This window comes from Microtus ochrogaster, chromosome 5 (genome assembly GCF_000317375.1).
Source record: "Microtus ochrogaster isolate Prairie Vole_2 chromosome 5, MicOch1.0, whole genome shotgun sequence".
Lineage (NCBI taxonomy): Eukaryota > Metazoa > Chordata > Mammalia > Rodentia > Cricetidae > Microtus > Microtus ochrogaster.
The window spans coordinates 63,538,678-63,560,247 of record NC_022012.1 but is presented as its reverse complement, the minus strand read 5'-3'; the positions used below and the strand labels follow the sequence as shown (position 1 = coordinate 63,560,247).

At 36.0% G+C, this 21,570-nt stretch overlaps 1 protein-coding gene across 2 annotated transcripts in view; it reads left to right on the top strand.

The window, feature by feature from the left end:
- Positions 1–21,570, top strand: part of Hmgcll1 (3-hydroxymethyl-3-methylglutaryl-CoA lyase like 1) — a 118,671-nt gene that overhangs the window by 54,187 nt on the left and 42,914 nt on the right. For both annotated transcript variants that reach the window (XM_026779307.1, XM_005347609.3), the window contains 4 exons: positions 1,995–2,090; positions 3,881–4,029; positions 11,230–11,293; positions 13,749–13,937. In XM_026779307.1, the coding sequence (XP_026635108.1) occupies positions 1,995–2,090; positions 3,881–4,029; positions 11,230–11,293; positions 13,749–13,937 (498 nt within the window). The remainder of the gene's footprint in view (positions 1–1,994; positions 2,091–3,880; positions 4,030–11,229; positions 11,294–13,748; positions 13,938–21,570) is intronic.

Below are 21,570 nucleotides of genomic sequence, written 5' to 3'. Positions count from 1 at the left end.
ACACACACACACACAGAGAGAGAGAGAGAGAGAGAGAGAGAGAGAGAGAGAGAGAGAGAGAGAGAGACATATACACACACTGTTTGATGTGTTAGAACTTTTGCTCAATATCTTCAAGGTCCTGACTTTAATACCTAGAATTAATAGAAAAAGAATTGCTCTTTGAGTAGCTGACTAGATTTTTATAAAATAGTTCCATTTTGGCATGGGATATAGACAGAATCTACAATAATTTCTGAAATGGTAATAAACTTATTTCTGACATTTTGGGCTATGTATTTATAAAAAACAGTATTTTAAACATTAATTATTTTGAATTTAAAATATTAATCAACTCTAAATGCACTGAAAAATTTTGATTTGTAGCTGGCATCATCAAATATTCAGTAAACCATTACTTCTTATGTGTAAAGAATTTAGCATTTCTATCCTATTATTATGCAAATATACTTAATTTTTAATGAATGAAAAATTATATATTAAAAAATAATTTAAGAATAAATTTACATATGGTTTATTGTAACTGTACACTTGTTCTCTGTACTCTGGTTGTGGTTTTCTATAATGGTCTCCATCTGATGGAAAGAGATATTTCTCTGACAAAGGGTGGGACCGACACTTATCTATAAGGATAAATATTTAGATTGTAGTTAGGTATTATGCTGATTTAGTGGGGTTGGAGGTTCTGGGGCTGCAAGCAGGAAGGAAGAGCTGCCTGCCTCAGTGGATGGGGGAGGGAGTGGGCAGGGCCTGTCTCTTAAAGGGATGGACTAACTTTTATACCACCCTAAGATTCATTTCTGATTCTGAATTTGTTCCAGTCATTTCACTATTTCAATACCCATTCTCTGCCTTTATATTGCCTTCAAGACAAATCAGTTCTGACTAATATAAACCCAATTCAAAGACATGCCACTGAGTATGGTCACCTCCTTCCTTTATGACCATAGCCTCAAATTATGTGCTTACACTGCTGCCACATGCATCCTCTCTACCAAAGATACCTATTTTTTAGTTTTCTAGCTTTTACTACTATATAATGAGTTATTTGAGATCTAGGTGTTAGAAATAAATACATGTTGTATTCACTAAGTCTATTGATTGGGAATTTGGCCATGGCTTAATGGAGTGGTTATCTTTATTACATAGTTTCTAGGATCACAGCCATAAACTGAACTCTTTGGGGTTAGAGTCATCTGAAGTTGCTTTAATCCAGATATAGGAACTCACCCTGGTTGTTGGCTTGGTGACTCTATTCATCTTCATGTATATTCTCTGTGGAGGTCTGCCTCATTTTATGGCCATTGCATAGGAGATTTGGGGCTTTCTCCTGAAATATCAGGTGTTTTATTGTGTCTCCTTTTTATAACCTACTTTTAGAAATCACATAATATTGTCTCCACTCTAAAAACACTTATAATTGTTCTAAATATTGCTTAGAACAATCACAGTATACACAGCTTCAAATAGATGGATAAATATATTCTATGTCTTCATCAACAGGGAAGAGAACTTGGGAAAGAATAAGAGACCAGAAATAGCATCATAGCTGATTTAAAATAACACAAAACTAATACACAATGCTAAAGCTCTTAGTTCATAGTCCACTGTCATAAATGCACTATAACAAGGCATGACCTTCCTAATTCACATAGCAGTATCTGTTTAAAGGGGTAATGTCAGAAAACCAGGATTTCTGCCATTTTCTTTAACCAATTTTCTTGTAGTCATTTGGTAGTTCAAGAATTAGACAATCATGATAGTACGGAGAATACACAGCAAAACATTGTGTATTTGTTGTCACAATATTAGTGAGAAATACTTTTTCTTAGTTACATGTGACTACCTCATTTCAGACATTAATTTGTAGAACATGTTTTCTATGTAACTATGTTTCTATGTAACACATTTCTGTGTAACTCATGCAGAAGGCTAATAATGTGTTTGATACCTTGCTTAGTTCCATACTTACATATAACTATTATGTATTTAAGATGGCTGATCACACTGAAGTGATGAGAGGCATTCATCGGTACCCAGGAGTTCGCTATCCTGTCCTTATACCTAATCTTCAGGGATTTCACCATGCTGTAAGTCTGCTACTGTTTTTCTAAAATTGCCTTTATTGTCTTGAAGATCTTTGAAAGCTAAAATGCTGTCATGTTCAATTCATTACTCTGCTGATAAACTAACATAAACACAGAGATCAAGATTCCCCACGACATTGTTAGGGGACCTAACGTGTTCCCCATATAGCTCGCTCAGTGTAATTATTCAAGAATTTGACAATAAAAATATAATTCTTTATTTAGGATGAAAATTTGAAAGTTTATTTTGTGCTTCCCTATTAAGAATCAAATATAGGGTATATCTTAAACATTTATTGATGAAGCATTATAATTGTTAATATTCCTGAAATAAATGTTTTGTCAATATCTTGGGGCCAGTCTTTTGTTTCTATGGATTCTCCTCTTGGCTTAAAACCAGTCATTGTCATTGCATCAGCTTCTGGTGACTTCCTTATCCTTCTTCTGTTTTATTTATTATGATTCTGTACTTTAGGGATTTATGTGCTTTAAATAAGAGTTTTAATGAGTACACATAAGCAAAGAGTCACATTACTTTTATGCAAAAACCTTTCCATATGTTCGTTTCTAAGACGTTCCAGTATATATTCCTCTTGTCAGTGAGTTTGAAGCTCTCCATCTGATCCTATGCTGCTTGAAGTTGAAGTTATATGAGCCTATTTAGTACATTACTGTTGGTGTATATGCTGTTAGAAGTGTTTGTCCTTCATTTGATTTGATATAATTTCATGGCATTATAAAATCAAAGAGTGTTGCTGTCATCAAGTCATCCAAAGAAGGGAAGGTCTCTATTAGAGAAAATACTCAGGATATATCCTAACAATAGTTTAATAACAGAATAAATATTGTCATGGGAGTTGTGGGTTTATAACCAAAGCATGGTGTAATAAGTTACTAACACCCGAGATTGGATGACAAAAAACTTTGTGCCACATTTGTAAAATGAGCCCAATAATAGTTACAGGAGGTTTTCAGATTACAAAAAATGCAGGCAAAGTTCTGTTCTAACATTCCTGGCAAGGAATTGTACTAATTATTTCTATTAATGAAATAGAACTTTCATTTAATTTGTTCAAAATTCACATTTAAACAGTGGAACAAAAACTAAATGTTGCAAAACGATAAATTCTTTTCCTTCTTAATGTATTAACAGGCGATCAGAGATGAGGGCATGTAAATCCTAGTCAGTGAGTGAGACATTAACATGACGTCTTACCAATGAATCTTAGAAATGCTGGAAGCTTGACTTTTGAAATTATTATTACAGTGGTCATGTGTAGTATGGTGGTATAAATACAACAAAGGGGCAAAGGGAATAGACAGCAAAATCTAAGTGATGAATTGGGAAAATATTTTCTGTTGGCAAGACATTCTCTGTTGGATTATAGGAAGAAAAGAAAAACAAGTAGTTTGTATTGCTCTCTTTCAGCAATAGATTTCAAAATAATCTTCTCCTAAAAAATGCAGGCTTTAGTGGGGTACATGTTTCCCCCCCATAATTATGGTTAACGTGTTTTGAGGATAACATGATGAAAGACAGAATTAACTGGTTCATCATCACTGTGTTCTATGTGTCTCATAATCTTCAGAATATTGTAGTTTGTGGAATACTCGTATTACTACAAAATGATTTTCCATTTCAAAACAGTGTAAGTGGCAAAAAGAAAGGAATCTGGCTTTATATCTTAAGGTAACATGAGAACACAGACATGCCGTTAGGGTAGCCCATCTCCTGCTACCATTCACAAGACTTTAGAACATGTTAGCATTGGGCTGTACTTTGTGTCTTTCAGGTTGCTGCTGGGGCCACTGAGATAGCAGTTTTTGGTGCTGCTTCTGAATCTTTTAGCAAGAAGAATATTAACTGCTCCATTGAAGAAAGTATGGGAAGGTTCGAGGAGGTTATCAGCTCTGCAAGGCACATGGACATCCCAGTACGAGGGTACTCAAGAAACCCAACTCATTCCATTAGTATCTGTTTTTAGAGTTCACTTACAAACCACCATTTATGAATACATATACTATGAACCAAATTTATTTATAGTAATCACTTTACATCCCATTAATTATAATTACCACATTTCTAGCCTATGGAATACAGAATTGGATTGATACCAGGGGACCTGGATGTGAATCTGACATTAAGATTCAGCTATCCAGATGTGGTTATATGTTGTATCAGACTCACGCATGTCAGTAAATTAGAGCTGTTTCTGTAAACACAGGTATATTTGAGATCCTTACCCTTTGCCTTTTCATGTAGGAACTATATTGCTTTGTATCTACATTGCTGGCTTTCATTATAAGTAATCCCATTAAGGGCAACAGAGGAGGAAAAATTGTCATAGATCAAAACGCCAGTTTTCTCTTTTAGGAATTTACATGGCTGTTCTGAATTGAGATATCATGTAATGTCATTCCTGAATTCACTGTCCTGGGACTCTTACAATAGAGCCATGTGCAAGCCATTAGAAAACAGGGTAGTAGAGAACAGAGACAGGAAGATAAGGAGGCCATTAGCACGGTGGAACCAAAGGAAGGGGGGAAATCAGCACTTGTTTTTGTCTGCTTCCAACGTGAGCAGATACAGCATAGATTTGGAGTTGTTCCTGCAATAAATTGTTTGTTATTTTTTTTATTGAGAAAAGGAAAAAAAAGTATCCGCCTCCTCCCAGCCTCCCATTTCCCTCCCCCTCCTCCCACCCTTCGCCCCCTCCCCCCACAAATTGTTTGTTATTGAAGAAAGACAGTCGTTTGTTTTCTAATAATTATATAAATATTCAGATATGATGATACTACTATTCATTCTGGGAAATGGATTTAACTGTACCTTGTAATTCTTTTAGTTGAGGTGAGCAAAATCCATAGCGGTGGAACAATTCAACAATTACTAAGAGAAGATGTTTGCCTTAATCATCACCAGCACTGCAAATTTAAAAATAATAATAAAGCATGTCCTAGTTTGTAGGGAGCCAGACAGGACCGCCATTGCAAGATGGCACCACATCCTGTCTTGCTGGTTATACTCCATATTTGGCGATGCCTCCAGACAGGACCGCCATTGCAAGATGGCACCACATCCTGTCTTGCTCCCTGCACTAGTTAGAGTTTCTATTGCTGCAATGTAACACCATGATCAAAAAGCCGTTGAAAGGAAAGAGTTTATTTGCCTTCCACTTCTAGATCTATTGGAGGAGTTCAGAACAGGCCCTCGAACAGGGCTTGAACCTGGAGGCAGGAGCTGATGCAGAGGCCATGGAGGAAAGTTGTTTATTGTTTGCTTCCCCTGGCTTGCTCAGCCTGCTCTCTTACAGAACCTAGAGCCACAAGCCCAAGGATGGCACCACCCACAATGGGCTTGGCCCTCCCCCATTGATCACTAATTGAAAACAATGTCTTGCAGCTGGATCTCATATAGGCATTTCCTTAACTGAAGCTCCTTCCTCTTCCATGACTCTAGCTGTGCCCAATTGACACACAAAACCAACCAATGGAATGTTAAAGCCATTTTGAGGAAGGAAGTTGTGACAATTGGAATTAAACCTAGGCCATTGGGAGAAGAAACAGATTTAGAGTATACCACACCATGTTTTCTATTGAAATTTATCTTCTCAACTTTCTATCATAAATCTTTTAAAAAAGTGTCTAATTATCTTTGTAGCTTAATAGATAATTTTCATGTAAAGAGCTTGTAAAAAATTTAAATCCAAGATAATACACACCCATTGTCATAATAATGTATTTATTTTAAGGTCAAATTATATAACCACAATAAAAAAGAGAGATGGTCTATAAACCTTCAAATTCAAATATCACTGAGTTGTCTTGCCTTTCTTACCTTGACAATAAAGGGCATACTTTGTCTACTTCAAAATGTGAACAATATTTGGAGGAGAGTGTTTCTCACTGGAAAGTTAAGGAAACAGCATAAAATCGTATCAGTGGATTACAATTCTGCTTATTGCAGAGTTATAATGTAGACAAATGTGGGCTTCCCAACACACTGTTTCTTTTTCTTTTATCTCAATTTGAAGTTTATTTCTGGATTTTCCATAGGATTATTGACCCTATCCTATAGCCATACTGATAAATATCTTGCATATCATCATTTTTAGAAATACAACTACAGCAGTGTGATCCTTAATTGTTTGAGCACTTCATTTTCTTCCCCAGCTTAGCACTGAATTTAAATATGATTCTATTTTTCTGTTTTATTTTTGTATTTTATTCATTCTTACACACACACACACACACACACACACACACACACACACATATTTTGATCATGTTAATCACCCATTATTTCCAAATCCTCTTACCTCTTCTTCACTTTTGCATGCGTCCTCCAACTTCATGTCCTTATAAATGTATATTATAAAATAAAAAGTCTAGTTCAAAGCAAAACACATGTGTCTGGGCAGAGTGATATGGGCTGCCATTTTACCTCTGACATCTGAGCTATGTGAGGCATAAGTGTATCACTCCCTTGTTTACTAGGAGCCTAAGTCATTTATCTATTTTCAAAAGATTACAAAATGCAAGACTATATATCTGTGAACAGAGTCTGTGACATTTATTCTCAACTTTCCAGAAAAAAACTTAAAATGAAATTATGAGACTAAAGAATAAGGCAAATTATTAATTAAATAATATTTAAAAATGCATAGATTTTATTTATGTTCAGAAAGCAAAGATAATTGTGCAATCTAATGTTTTATTCTAATACCTTGTTCTTATAATGTAAATAATATTTATTACTAACCAGAAAGAGGTGAGGCATCAGACTTTCTTCCCGTCACAATTAGTGCAATCCTTATTTACCTTTTTACCTGTCAATCAAAAGCAACCTAAACCAAGTGTGCTTTGTTTCCAAAATATATTGCATCAGAGATACTAGTGATCTATTTCTTTAGTGGAAGATACTCACTGTAAAGGTAAGGGACTTCCTTCACTATACAACGTTTTCCAATTGGCTGCTCAGTTCTGTTGGGCATCCAACTTTTAGAACGGCAACCTCCCCAACTGCCAAAAAAGGAGGGCAGTCTTCCTCAGCTTTCACTTCAAGGAATGATTTATAGCCCAACACATTTATTCAAAACATCCATTTTTCAACTTGAATTAGCCAAGCCATCTATCTAAATCATGTTGCACAGTTTGTATGTCTTGCTCTTGTTGCTGCCTGAGGCTAGATGCCACATGGATTATGATCCTGACCTTGAAGGTGAGGGCAGCCTTATTTCGAGGGATAATAAGTCTCTATATTCAGAGTTCTGCTTCTAGGTGCACAGGGGCCAGCATCTGAATGACTATCGAATGGCTTCCACCACACAGTCTCCCTTTCAGGAACTTGCTTGTGTTTGCACCACCATCTAGTAGCAGAAGATGCTTATAAAGCTACCTTTTACCTTCCACCATTAAACAGGCCTAGATTTTGGCCTGCAAGAAAACATGAAATAATTGATTACTGAAATGTGGTACATAAAACTAAAACTCAGACATCTGCTTTGACATATTTTTTTCATATGTAGAATGTTTACTTAGAGGTTAAAGGTTTATATTTTGTTGGAGGAGGAGCCACTTGTTTGTCCTGTCTGCCCAGAACCAAAATAACCACACAGAAAACTATATTAATTAAAACACTGCTTGGCACCTTAGCTCTAGCTTCTTATTGGCTGATTCTAGTCTGGTTATCCTTTTCTTTATGTCTAATATCCACTCATGAGTGAGTACATACCATGCTTATCTTTCTGAGTCTGGGATTTTTTTTTCTAGTTCTATCCATTTGTTTGTAAATTTCAAGATGGCATCTTTTTTTCTGCTGAGTAATACTGCATTGTATAAATGTGCTGCACTTTGTTTATCCATTTTTTGGGTGAGGGGCATCTACATTGTTTCCAGGTTTTGGTTACTAACGAATAATGCCTCTATGGACACTGTTGAGCAAGTGTCCTTGTGATATGAATCTGCATGCATCCTTTGGGTACATGCCCAAGAGTGGTATCACTGGGTCTTGAGGTAGATTGACTTCCAATTTTCTCAGAAACCACCATGCTGATTTCCAAAGTGGCTGTACAAGTTTGTATTCCCACCAACACCCCTTATTCCACATCTTCCCAAGCATAAACTGTCATCAGTGTTTTTGATCTTAGCTATTCTGATAGGTGTAAGATGATATTTCAGAGTTATTTTGATTTGCATTTCCCAGATGGCTAAGGATGTTGAGCAATTCCTTAAATATCTTTTGGCATTTGAGTTTCTTCTATTGATAATTATCTGTTTAGATCTGTACCCCATTTTTTAATTGGATTATTTGGTATTTTGATTCCTATTTCTTTCAGTTCTTTATATATTTTGGAGATCAGTCCTCTGTCAGATGTGGGGTTGGTGAATATCTTTTCCCAGTCTGTAGGCTGCAGTTTTATCTTAGCATATCCTTACAGAAGCTTCTCAGTTTCAGGAGGTCCTATTTATTAATTGTTGCTCTCAGTGTCTATGCTACTGGTGTTATATTTAGGAAGTAGTCTCCTGTGCCAATGTGTTCAAGTCTACCTCCCATTTTATCTTCTGTTAGGATCAGTGTAACATGATCAGGGCCTGCTTGTTGGGGTTTCCACCTGGTACCCCACTGCTGGCAAGCCCCAAAGAAATTCACAGAGAGCTCTATAAGTTATAAAGCAGATTGGCCCATTAGTTCAGGCTTCTTATTAGTTCTTGTAACTTATATTAACCCATTATTCTTATCTATTTTAACCACATGGCCCAGTACCTTTTTCAGCGGGGCAGGTCACATCCTGCTTCCTCAGTGATCTGCGCAGGACTGGAAGGAATCAGCTTCCTCCTTCCCAGAATTCTCCTGTTCTCCTAGCATCATTTCTACTTCCTGTTTGGTTTTCCCACCTATACTTCCTGCCTGGCCAATCAGCGTTTATTTAAAACATGATTGACAGAATACAGACAATTCTCCCATATCAATCAGTATAACTGAATGTATGTTGAGGTCTTTGATCCACTTGGACTTGAGTTTTGTGCATGGTGATAGATGTGGATCTTTTACATTCTTCCACATGTTGACATCTAGTTACACCAGCACTATCTGTTGAAGATGCTTTTTTTAATTGTACAATTTAAGTATCTTAAAGTCAGATAAAGATATAGTTTGTGGAATATTGTGTTTGTTTTGTAGTGAGTAACTCCATGCATAAATAAGTCAAAGAAGGCACGCACAAAATTGAGCAAGGTCCTATGAAAATAAAGTTCAGCGGAGGTGAAACCAGAAAACTTTATACTTTGGAAGCCCACTGGTGAGAAATGAATGAAAATACCCATATAGCGATTTAGGCCTTAGGAGCCAGCGGAACAGAGTCATGGCCTAGCAATAAGCTGAATAAGCATGGGATGCATGTTTTGAACAATTTCAATTTACTGTTGTTTATTGGCACTATTTTTCTTATTTAACTTAGTTAAAAGGAAAATATGAGGCAGGCTGTGGTGGCACATGCCCTTAATCCCAGCTCTTGTAAGGTAGAGGCAGGCAGATCTCTGTGAATTCAAAGCCAGCCTGATCTGCAGAATGAGTTCCAGGATAACCAAAGCTATACAGATAAACCTTGTCAAAAATATCAAATATATAACTGGCACCTTAGGTCTTATTAGGTCTTATATTTAGTCACATATTAATGTTTGGAACTTAGAACAAATGTAATCAATCAGTTTTTGCACAATACTGTAATAACCACTGGATTGGAATTTCTCCTCATTTATACAACTTTCTCTAGTTCTATGCCATTTTTCTCATGTATCTTGGTTACACTTTAAGAATTATCTAAAATGTTGATAAAAGTTTATATAAGAACTGGAAGAGCAAGCTATATTTCAACAAATTTGAATTCTCCTTTCTTATCTTTTGAACTGTGTGATGGGCTTGTCAAACAGCTTATCTATTCCATCCTTAAACCTAAATTTTATGCATATTAATATCTCCAAATGAAGCTACATCTGACAATCAGTGTGTACTAGCCCACTCAGTGTGTATCTAAATTCTGTCTGAAATTTCGTTTTGAGTTTTCTAATGAATCACAGCTTAGATCAATGAACATGTTAGTATGTTCTCTTTTTGTTCCTACCTTCCCTCTGATGGCCACTTTATGAAAACTTGATTTCTAAAAAATCAAATTTCACTTTTCAGGACTTTTTCTGAATATTCTGAGTGCCTCAGAATAGTTTGGAATCGTCTCAAAGTCTAGCTTCCTTTGTAAACACAGCATGTGCTATCTAGAAGCTTTCTTATCCTAGATCAAGAACGGTAGCTCCAACCCCGCTTCCACCACTCCCCACTCCCCTGGTGTCTTTCTTCACCCTGAACACCAGACAAATGATGCATTATTTTAACACTGCGTTGTAAGAGTGTCTGAGGATGTTTTGGTAAAGTGGGGTTGGTGATAAGCTGAAAATAGTTACAATAGGCTTGTCATCGAGCTTGATAATAACATGGAAAGGAACCACCATCTTTAATTGGAAATGACTTGCTGAGGGAGCTCACAGAATGTCTTATCCAGAACCTTTAAACCCCTTAGACATTACTCTATTTGAAGCAAGTTAGATAAGTTCATGAGAGAAATAAGGTGGATTCTGGGGTGGTGGCTGCTTCCTGAAGTTGGAAATGAATAATGGCTCTATCTTATTTGTTGTCAGAATATCCAGATAGATGCATGGAGAGAAACTTCATTTTTGCATGTCAGCTCTATATAATTCTAAAGACTTGGCTATTTAGATATGCAATTTATAACATTCTAAACAAATACATTTAACTAGTCTTTCCTGCTTTGGATATTTATATGATGCTATAGTACAATGTTTCTCAACCTCCCTAATGTTGTGACCCTTTAGTACAGTTCCTTGTGACCTCCAATGACAAAATTATTTCTGTTGCTACTCCATAACTGCAGTTTTGCTACTATAATGAAGCATAATGTAAATATCTGATATGCTGCATTGTCTTAGGTGATCTCTGGGAGAGGGTTTCTAACCATCAAAGTGATCAAGACCCGTAGGTCAAGAACCACTGCTATAGCTTGATGTATTTTTGGTATTTATTTGGAAATTTGGAAATGAAATATCATATTGTTCTGTCTTTTCAATGTAGGTATGTGTCTTGTGCCCTGGGCTGTCCATATGAAGGAAGCATTACACCACAGAAAGTTGCGGAAGTAAGAAATATCTCCAGCCTTTATGGTTACTGGTAAAATGATGAGTATTACTGGTAAATTTAGACAGTTTATTGTTTATTAAATTTCAGTAGCTGAGACCAAAGAGAAGTATGGCTAAGAAATTTTCACTGAAGATGTGCTTTGTTACATAGCTAGTCGTTTTATTTCAACATAGACCTATCAGCTATAACTGTTTAAAGGTGGGTGATAATTGAGTCATGATTCAGATACTTCAAAGAGTAAAGAATTCTGTCTTGCTTGTGCATGACCTTGGCCAAAGAGATGCTTTTCCCATGTCCCATCACAGTGTCAGACAGTTGTGCACACACATGTGTGCAGCTCTTTCTCCTTCATACTTACATAGAGCATGTGTTTCAGGGTTTCTGTTCATTTGTGATCTTCATTACTATATGGGCTATGTTCTTATGATGGAAATTTATGGAAATAGATTGTAGTCATTAAAAATCTGACTATTGGCTTATTAAATCTACTTATTGTATCTAACTCTTTCTTTACCAATAATTCATATCAATGAATGTCAAATACTCTACTTTGGAAATTAGTTTGGAAACTTATTTATAGATGAAGTATATTAATGTAAACTTTTGCTAAGATTGTAATTTTTCTTAAATTTATAATATAACACTGAAACAGTAAATGTTACATCATTAGTAAACCCCTAGTTATGTAAATTGAACTTTTAGTCCTGTTGAAGTAATTCCTTTTTTGCTCACTCATTGGAACTATGAAGATTACTGAATATTTTTCAAATGAAGACTAGCTCATTATGTCTTTTATTAAAGGTCTTTGATTAAAGAGGCAAATATATTAGGAAATAATGAAGCTTAGGTTTTATATCACTTTACTTGCATCCAAGACTGTGTTATGTATCTGCACAGACCATTATACATTGTCTTTTTAAAGGAATATTTCCAAAGGACTTGATTTTGGGCCTTAAGACTTATATCCACTTCTTGGAGACACCAGACTGTTTGTCCCCCTATTGCACTGTTCTAGCATGGAAGACCTACATACTCATTTTTTTTTTTTATATCATAACAACTGGGGTGCTGCTGAAGTCTTGCAGACAGATTAGAAGTATTAAAAAATCACCATCAGTGGCCATGCTGCAGAGGTCTTTGTGCTAGCCTAATACATTTTGTGAATTTATTCTTTTCTTTCTGAAATGACTATTTGAAACGTGATTACTTTTGCAGACGCTCAGCCTTCTTCACACTTAATGCTTCTGTTCTTTGCTTGCTCGTGGCACTCTCTTGAACATCTGACTTTTCCTTGCTTTGGAATGCTCTCTTCTTTCACACTTCACTGGTTTGGAACCTTTGTGTGTGTGTGTGTGTGTGTGCTTTTCCAAACACATTTTAGACTCTCCCCTCTCACCCTTTTCAAGTTATTTCATCTCAAGGCACTCGCACCGCCTCCCCTCTAACTGAAAGCTCTAGGCCAGTGGCCACTGTCCTTTAGACTCTTTGTCCAGAGTTTCATTTTAGTTTGATTTCTGCATATATCCATGATATTGACAAGAAAACCCAAACAAACAACCAAACAAACAAGTGGTCCTGGTCCTCTCTGCTTTCTCATCAGTCCCATCAGCTACCACAGCCCTGGAATAAGGTGATTCTGGGCAAGCACAAGTTGAATAAACAAAAATCCTTTTCTTTATTTTATTTTGCAGCCAAGCATGTCATGGTTATTTGTAAGTATTGAGAGCATACTGTCATGGCTTTGGAAAGCATTCTAGATGAAGACATTTTGTCATCTTTATTCGGCAAATTAGTAATTGAAGCACCAGTAGATTATTCTCATGATCAAACCAGTATTAAAGGGATGATCTGGGTGAGAGCTAATAGTCAAATCCGTACTTGTCTGATTATAGGACCTCTGCCCAAATACCATGCTGTCTTTGCACAGCCCACACTGCTTTCTCATTGCAGTGTTGGTTGCTAGACTTGAAGATAACTTAAAATTTATCTGACGTGAGCACCTTCACCCATGAGATAGAACATTTAAGCTAGGATTAATAAGTGATTGTTATTGCTAAGCTACTTAACATCAGAACTGAAATTACTGTTGGTGTCTCATGACCTCTGATGTAATACCCAAAGAAACACTACTTCCTATGTAGACCTTCAATGCTTCTTTTCAATTACAGTTGAGAAATTTATATGAAATTACAGTTTACACGAATAGATAGATGGGTGGGCATATATGAAAACAAACTTGGACAGACAATATAACAACAATTTCATCCAAAATATTGATCCAGGGTTTAAAACTTAAATGTCCATAAAAGAGGACCGGTAAACTGAAGCAAACACTTTCCACAAGCAAACTCATCATCACTGTAATTTTTTATCTCTAGGTGATGCTTACTCACGACTCACAGGGTTGGAGTCAGCTTATTTCCATTTTCTTACCAGTATTTGCCTTTCCGCAGGTCTCAAAGAGGTTGTACGGCATGGGCTGCTATGAGATCTCTTTGGGAGACACGATTGGAGTGGGTACCCCCGGCAGCATGAAGATGATGCTGGAAAGTGTCATGAAGGAAATCCCTCTAGGGGCTCTTGCTGTTCACTGCCATGACACCTATGGACAAGCACTCGCAAATATCCTAACAGCTCTTCAGGTATTTGTAGTCTCATGCTATGGCATGCTATGCTATAGGAATGTAGGGTTATCTATGATATAAGCATGGTGAGAGTTTTAGTGAAATAAATTTATTAAATGCAAATCAAATATAATGCTTAAACATGTATTAAATATGTATTGTATAGTTTATGTTAAGATTCTATGAATATGATGTTTCAACACAGCTACACACATAAAATATTTGTAAATGCTATATATATTTTTTTAGGAAAATGGGGGTCTCATTACTATTTATATGATTTGGCCAAGTTGGTGATCTTTAATTTTTAGAGTATAAATTATATTAGATCTATGTCTTCTAATTTCAATGTTTATGTACCTCAACTATAAAATTTAATGCAGTTGAATATTATGGCATGTTGAGAAGTAAAGACACAAAACAGTAGCATGCACTGTTGTGATCATGAAACAAGGGGTCTCTTGTTAATTGGGTTGCTCTATGATGAATATATGTGGAGTGGGAGCAGAAACTATTTTATTAAAGCATTTTTCTAAAGTTTGCAAGCTCACATTGCATGCACGCTCACGTACTTACGAATTGAACCTAAAGCCTTATGCGTGCTAGGCAAGCACTCCACCACTGAGCCCACAACCTCACTTTTTTAAAAAAATATTTATTTATTTATTTATTATGTATACGATATTCTGACTGTGTGTCTGTCTGCAGGTCAGAAGAGGGCACCAGACCTCATTACAGATGGTTGTGAGCCACCATGTAGTTGCTGGGAATTGAACTCAGAACCTTTGGAAGAGCAGGCAATGCTCTTTTAACCACTGAGCCATCTCTCCAGCCCCCCACAACCTCACTTTTAATAGAACTCTTGTTTATTTCAGTCAAATAGATCCCTTTATGTTGTTTAAGGAAAAAAATATATAAAAAGTTAGAGTACTAAGAACCACTAAATTATATGCTATTCTAAGTGTGATTATCTAAAGAATAAATTTAAATGATTTTATTTTCAAATTTTCTTAATTGTATGAAAAAATAGACTCATTTGATATCTATACAGCTAAATTTTTGACAGAGATATTACTATTAGTTTTGTTTTGGCAAGACTGAAAGCCAGTTTGTAAATTTTAATGTTACAATTCCAACATGTACAGTTATCAACAAATGTTTAGAGATAATGCGAGGAGCTTATTTGACTTGTGTTCTATATGTGAGAAGAAAAAACGATTAACTCATGATTTTTCAGGGTATGTGCTCCTGAGCACATGCCTAAGCTTTTCCCACAAGTCTAATATTTACTTATTATTTCTATATTTTCACATTATGAGTAGTAACTTATTTATATAATATGCTTATGAGTCTATGGATGGTAGTTTGGTTATTGGGGATAAAGGCTTATAGTGTAGAGTCTCAGAATATAGACAAAAGTCTTCATTGTCTACCTATTAATACTGCTTGTTTAGGTACTAAATATTTTTATATCTATTGTGATTTTAATTGTTAAGAAAAGCATATCTGCAGAATTATAGCAGTATTATATATTGCTATTATTTTATATTTATATTAAATATTTAAAACGATTAAGTAAACCACAAATTACACATACAGTAGTGTTCTTATGTAATGATACTAGTGCTGAAAAGCTATTCTCTCCAAGGGATCTGGTGGTCATTGTGATGCCTTAATGGGATGATTAGCCATGTGCTCTGATGCTGCTGTTATCAAACATGTATGTTGCTAATATAGAACAATACACCACAGAAGTCATGTCTAGTACATATAAATATATTGTAAACTTGGATATATAATTGTATAAATATGGTGTTTACAACTAGTATTGACAACTAAAGTATGCAAATATTTTTGGTTTATGTATTTTTAAACTCTTTCTTCCTTTCTTTTCTATGTGTGTGTTTGATTCTGGCCATCAAACTTGGGGATTCCTCATATATGCTAGGCCAGTGTTCTAATATTGAGCAGTAAGCCCAGTTCTACTGCTGCTAAAAAGCCCACTGAGAATCAGTGCAATATTATGCTTGTACAACCTCATATATTTCATTTTACAGAATCAAGAGGCCATGCAGAGTGATCCACTCTGTGGTTTGTGTAAATACATTATATGATGCACAGTGATGGGACCTAGTCACAATGCATTTCTCAGAATGCTATTATATATGTTTGTACTTGTTAAAATTAACCTACAGAGTAAGAAGAAGTAATTCCCAGGGATGTGTGTGTTTTAAGAATATAAAAAATAATCACTGAGGCAAATATCTTGGGAAGATGGGGTGAAAGATTAGATTGAGGTTTAGAGAACTTGATTTGTTGAGTGGCATACTCTGCATTCTTTGCATACATTGGGGAACATTGGAATCCCGTGCTGGTCATATAGGGGAACATTATACATGTTTCCATCCAAGCACGTGGTGAACATGAAAAAAATCTTTGTGTCCAAGACTCCTCAAAAGAACGCACTCTTAATCAAAAGATAAACAGCAACGGCACGATTCTCCCCATGCAAGGAAGATAAGCATGCTTATTTTTCATGGCATTGACTATACATGAAAGATAGATAGAAGTCCTCTCTTTGTGCATCATAAATTTCGTAGCCCTCATGAGTTTTGAGCTTGGCTTTACATTGAATTTGAAAGTTGAATTACTTTCAAATAGCTGTGGATCAGTAGGACCCTTCATTTCTAATCACATTCTGAAAGGATTCTAATCTATTTCTCTTTAAGCTAAGCTCTTGGCAATTTGTGTGTGTGTTCATCAGAGAAGAGGTGGATATTGTAGTCCTCAGTAACTCCTTTTGTCATCTGTAAAAGCTCTAAGAACCTGTGATTATATAGTCTGTCATACCCATCCTAATATAGATAAGCTCTATGTATATATGGAAGGCAGAAGACAGAAGGGAGGCAAGATGGCCTGGGAAAGGAGTGATATTCTTCCAACTCCGTAAAATGCAAGGACTTCATTTGTAGTTTCAGTGTAAACATACAGATTAAAAAGTGTCACAGAAATTTGTATATTAAGAAATATATTGTGCATAAATGAACTATTGAGAAAATGGTCAAAAGCGGAGGTGGGCAAAGGAAGCTAATGTTTCAAAATTATTTATTTATTTTTCTTTTCCTATGTATCAGTTTTCCTATGATACTATATGGTTGCATATAGTTTGATGAGATATCGACAACCAAAGAAAGACACACACTCCCACTTTCTGGTAACTGCATAATTTAGACAATCTTTCAGTCTTTTATAATTTTAAATTCACTGAAGACAGATGGGTGTGGCATTGGGATGTCTCTGTAGACAGATGTGGGTGCCAGTCTTTAACAGACCTACATGAAGAAAAATCTACCAGAGGCTATTTTTAACCCCAACTTTTAATAGAAACAACAATAAAAGAGGCAGGTTTAAATTTAGATAACAAGAAACAAAAATCTTGGAAAAAAAGTCTTAATGTTTCAGTGCAGGGGAAATGAGAGAGCCCAGCTTCATTAAGAACACAGCTAACCTGGCTTCAGGAGGCAGCGGCCATACTTCATTTTAATGGAATCTTTGAAGTGGTTTCTAGTAAAATTTGTGGTGGAGGCTGAGTGGATATCATTTGCTTTAATTCAGGGGTGGAGAAACTGTTTGCAGTGTTCCAAACTAGAAGTTACTATTAGGCGAAGAGACATGTACTAAGCAGAAACTTGGCTATCGTGGTAGGAAACAAAGGGAGTGATAAAAGGAATGTCCCCCTCAGTCTGGAAAGCACAGTGAATCAACTACTTGAGGAGCCTTTCTTGGATTCTCAGGTTTTATGTGTCTTTTATTGCTTAAACATGTAACTCAGAGGACCACATGGGTATGTGAACATTAATAATTCATAATTATCAGATATTTTAATGTAGAAAAATTATTCTGATTATAGATACAAGTGTGGAATATTTATAACTACTCAAAAGCAATAGAGCAAGAAAATGAGGTGATAAAATGTACAATAATTTAGTAATGAAAGAAACATACATGGACCTATATATGTGTCTCCAATTTTATGTAAAACCTGAGTTTTACTCTGTTTCATATTCCCCAAGTCCCTAAATAAAACACTAGTTTAACAAATTGGTTAATCTACTTAATATAAAACAATTGCTCATTTTTCTCTGTTAAAATGTTTTGAGCCTTCATAATTGGGTAAAGTAGGGTAAAACAAATGAGATCCAATGCTACAAATAACAGTCACATGTTAATTGCTAGCATAGAGACAGAGCAGAAAGGCCAATATTTCTCATGAAGAAATACTACATGCTTTTTCTTAAATTTAATAGACCTCTAGCTAGTGTGCCTTTCCTTATAATGCTTTCCATATGTTTATTATTCTCTTTTAGAAAGACTAAATTATTAACCTAATTTTACATCAAAAGCATTCGTGGTTTTATGTAACTCTTACTAAACCATGTTAAAATGCCACCAAACTGCAAGTTTTTCTTATTGTAATTGGTTTATGTGGTTCTCAAAGAGGATTTAAAGCGATTTCCTCTACTACCTAGCCAAGTCTTTCTCTTTTTTCACTTCCTACTTGTTACAAAGGATGTAATTGTGCAAAATTGAGACAAGTCACAGAATTTCCAGAATTTCTTGATAATGGTACACTTGGTTGGCAAACTTGTGACACTCAATTGCAATTACTGCCTTAGCCAACACTATTAACTTTTAGTGTGTATCTTTTTTAGAAGCAAAGACACAGTACAGAGCATTGGGTAGCAAATATATTTATAAATATATGCATTATATATTGCTCATTCATTTGATGCATTTTAAACAGCTAAGTAAACAGATAGATATACAGCAAAGGAAAGGATGCAGGGGACTTCTAGGGTAAGATGGGAAGCTTCTTCTGCCATCTGCAAATAAGAAGTGGTAAGGCCACAGAGGAGAGCCGATATCACAAGGAGAGAGAGAGAGAGACAGAGAGAGAGAGACAGACAGACAGACAGACAGACAGACAGACAGAGACAGAGAGACAGAGACAGAGAGAGACAGAGAGAGAGAGACAGAGACAGAGAGAGACAGAGACAGAGAGAGAGACAGAGAGAGAGACAGAGACAGAGAGAGACAGAGAGAGAGAGACAGAGAGAGCTATAGAAGTTAAGAAGAAGTGACAATACAGTTACAGATCCCAGAGGGGTAAAAAGTCACCACCAAAAAGTAGGAAATGTCCTGAGGAAATTATTTAAGTAAAGAACTAGAGGACAAATATGGAACTTCACTGTAGAAGACCAAGAGAGCCTCCTCCATATCATCACATTGTTAAAAATCTAAGTGTGCAGCAGGAAGATGAGACATGTGTGCCATCGTGAGAAATCTATCAGAGTAACACCAAAACTTCAGCAGAAAATTTCAGGCAAAGAAAGAAGAGACAAATGTATATCAAAGCTGCCAAACTACTGCTGTACCCAGAATACTGTTTTTAAAAACTGAAGGAGAAGCAAAGACATTCCATGATAGACAAAAGCTAAAACAATTTATAGCAAACAACTAAGTCAGCCCTGCAGAAGAAAACCACACCAAGAAGAGAGATAAAATCACAACCGTGAAAGGCTGGTAAGACTAAATCTTTTTTATTTTATTTTTAAACAATCATATTTTACATACCAATTCCAATTCCTCCTGCTTCCAGTCCTCCCACGCCCCTCCATCTTCTCCCCAACCCAAATCCATTTATTATTCAGAGAGGGTAAGGCCTCCCATGGGGAGTCAACAAAGTCTGTCACAGCACTTGAGGAAGGACGGAGGCCCTCCCCCTCTGTATCTAGACTGAGCAAAGTATCCCTCCATAGGCGAGAATAAATCTTAGTAAAAGAACAATAGACAAAAAGAAACTATGGAGATTGAACAATATATTTTTGAATGATTGGTTTGGCTACTAAAGAAAACAGGGGAGAAATGATTTTTTTTTAAATTCTCGCAACAAATTAAAATGAAACTTGAATAATGAAAACCCGTGAGACACAATGAGGGCAGTTATAAGTAGGAAATCTTTATCTCTGTGTTAGTGCATCTTAAAAGAGATCTCAAATAAACAATCTAGTCATGTGGTTTTGGTCCTAGAAAAAGAAAACTAGCCAAACAAGGACTGAATGGGCGTGGAGAACGATGGTTAGCAGTGCAGAGATGCATAAAGAACAACACAAAGGGTCAAACAATAGGGAACTGGTTCTTTGAAAGTAACAGAGTCAACAAATGGTTTCACTAGTCAAAAGGAAGTGCAATTTAATAAAAGTGGAGATTAACCGTAGGGTATTTCACAGATTTTTGTCAGAGAATAATTAGAGAAAATTTTGGACTATTTCAACAAGTTGAAAAACATAGAATAGATAAATTTTTAAACACATGTGGCCTATTTAAATGAACCAAAAGAATGCAGATGACCAAACACAGTCTGAGAAATAATGAGGCTAAGGCAGTAATGAAAAATTTCACAACAAGAATATTCCTGGAACAGATAGATTCACTGCCAGTTTCTAGCACCCCTCCAGGGAACTGACTCCAATATGATTTTTCCAGAAAAGCTCTCAAAAACAACAGCAACAAAAAGAAATGATGAGGACAAAAAAAAAAAAAAAAAAAAAAAAAAAAAAAAAAAAAAAAAAGGAAAAACCCTGGACCAATTATTGTAATGGATATAGATACAAAAATTTTCAATGAAATACTTGGAAATTTGATTCATTAGAACAATGAAATGATCTTATGTCATTATTAAGTGGGTTTTAATCCAAAGTTGCAATGAGGATTCAACAGATACAATATATTGTATCTCTTTATGGTAAGAGTCTTGAGGAAACTAGGTGGAAAAGGACAGCCCTATATAGTATCGCTATTCTCCTCAACAGGCAGTAACAAACTGCCTCCTATGTTCTTAATTTTATACCTTGTTTATTTGATTTTATTTTAAAAATTTTATTCACCTTACATACCAATCACAGTTCCCCCTCCGTCCCCTCCTCATACCTTGTTTATTGAGAGACTGGATCTTTCAGGAAGAACCGTGGCTCACCATGAGGCTGCTTTATTATTGAACCCCAGGAATTCACCTGTCCCACTTCTCCAGGGCTGAGGTTACAAGACTTGCTAGCAGGCAGGACCTCGTACCTGAGTATTGGGGGCTAGTCTCAGATTTCTTAAATATGTAAAGGCCTCCACCTGTGTGCTGGGATTCCAGGGATATAGTACCATGTGAGGCTTCCACGCTGCTTAAGTAGTTAACAAAACAAAACAAAATTATGCCTAGGACCGTTTTTTCACAGGCTTCTCTAATCTTCCCGTTTCCTGAGTACTCCTCATAGCATAAGACAAAACCATTGAAAAATAATTTACTTAATATGAAAAGTTATTAGTAGGCAGTTATTCCGTTTGAACATATTTAAAAATTAAGTCAGTACAACTTAAATTTATAAGCTGGGGTAAAACTTGATTCTTACATAAGCCCATTAAAATGATTTACTGAAGAAAATGATGTGGCTGGAGAGATGGCTGGGTGCTGAAGAGTGCTTGGTGCTCTTGCAGAGGACCTGAGATCTGTTTCCAAAGCCCACGAGAGATACCTTACATGCATCTGTAACCCCAGTTCCTGGGGACCCACCAGCATCTGCACACATACAGCAAACACCCA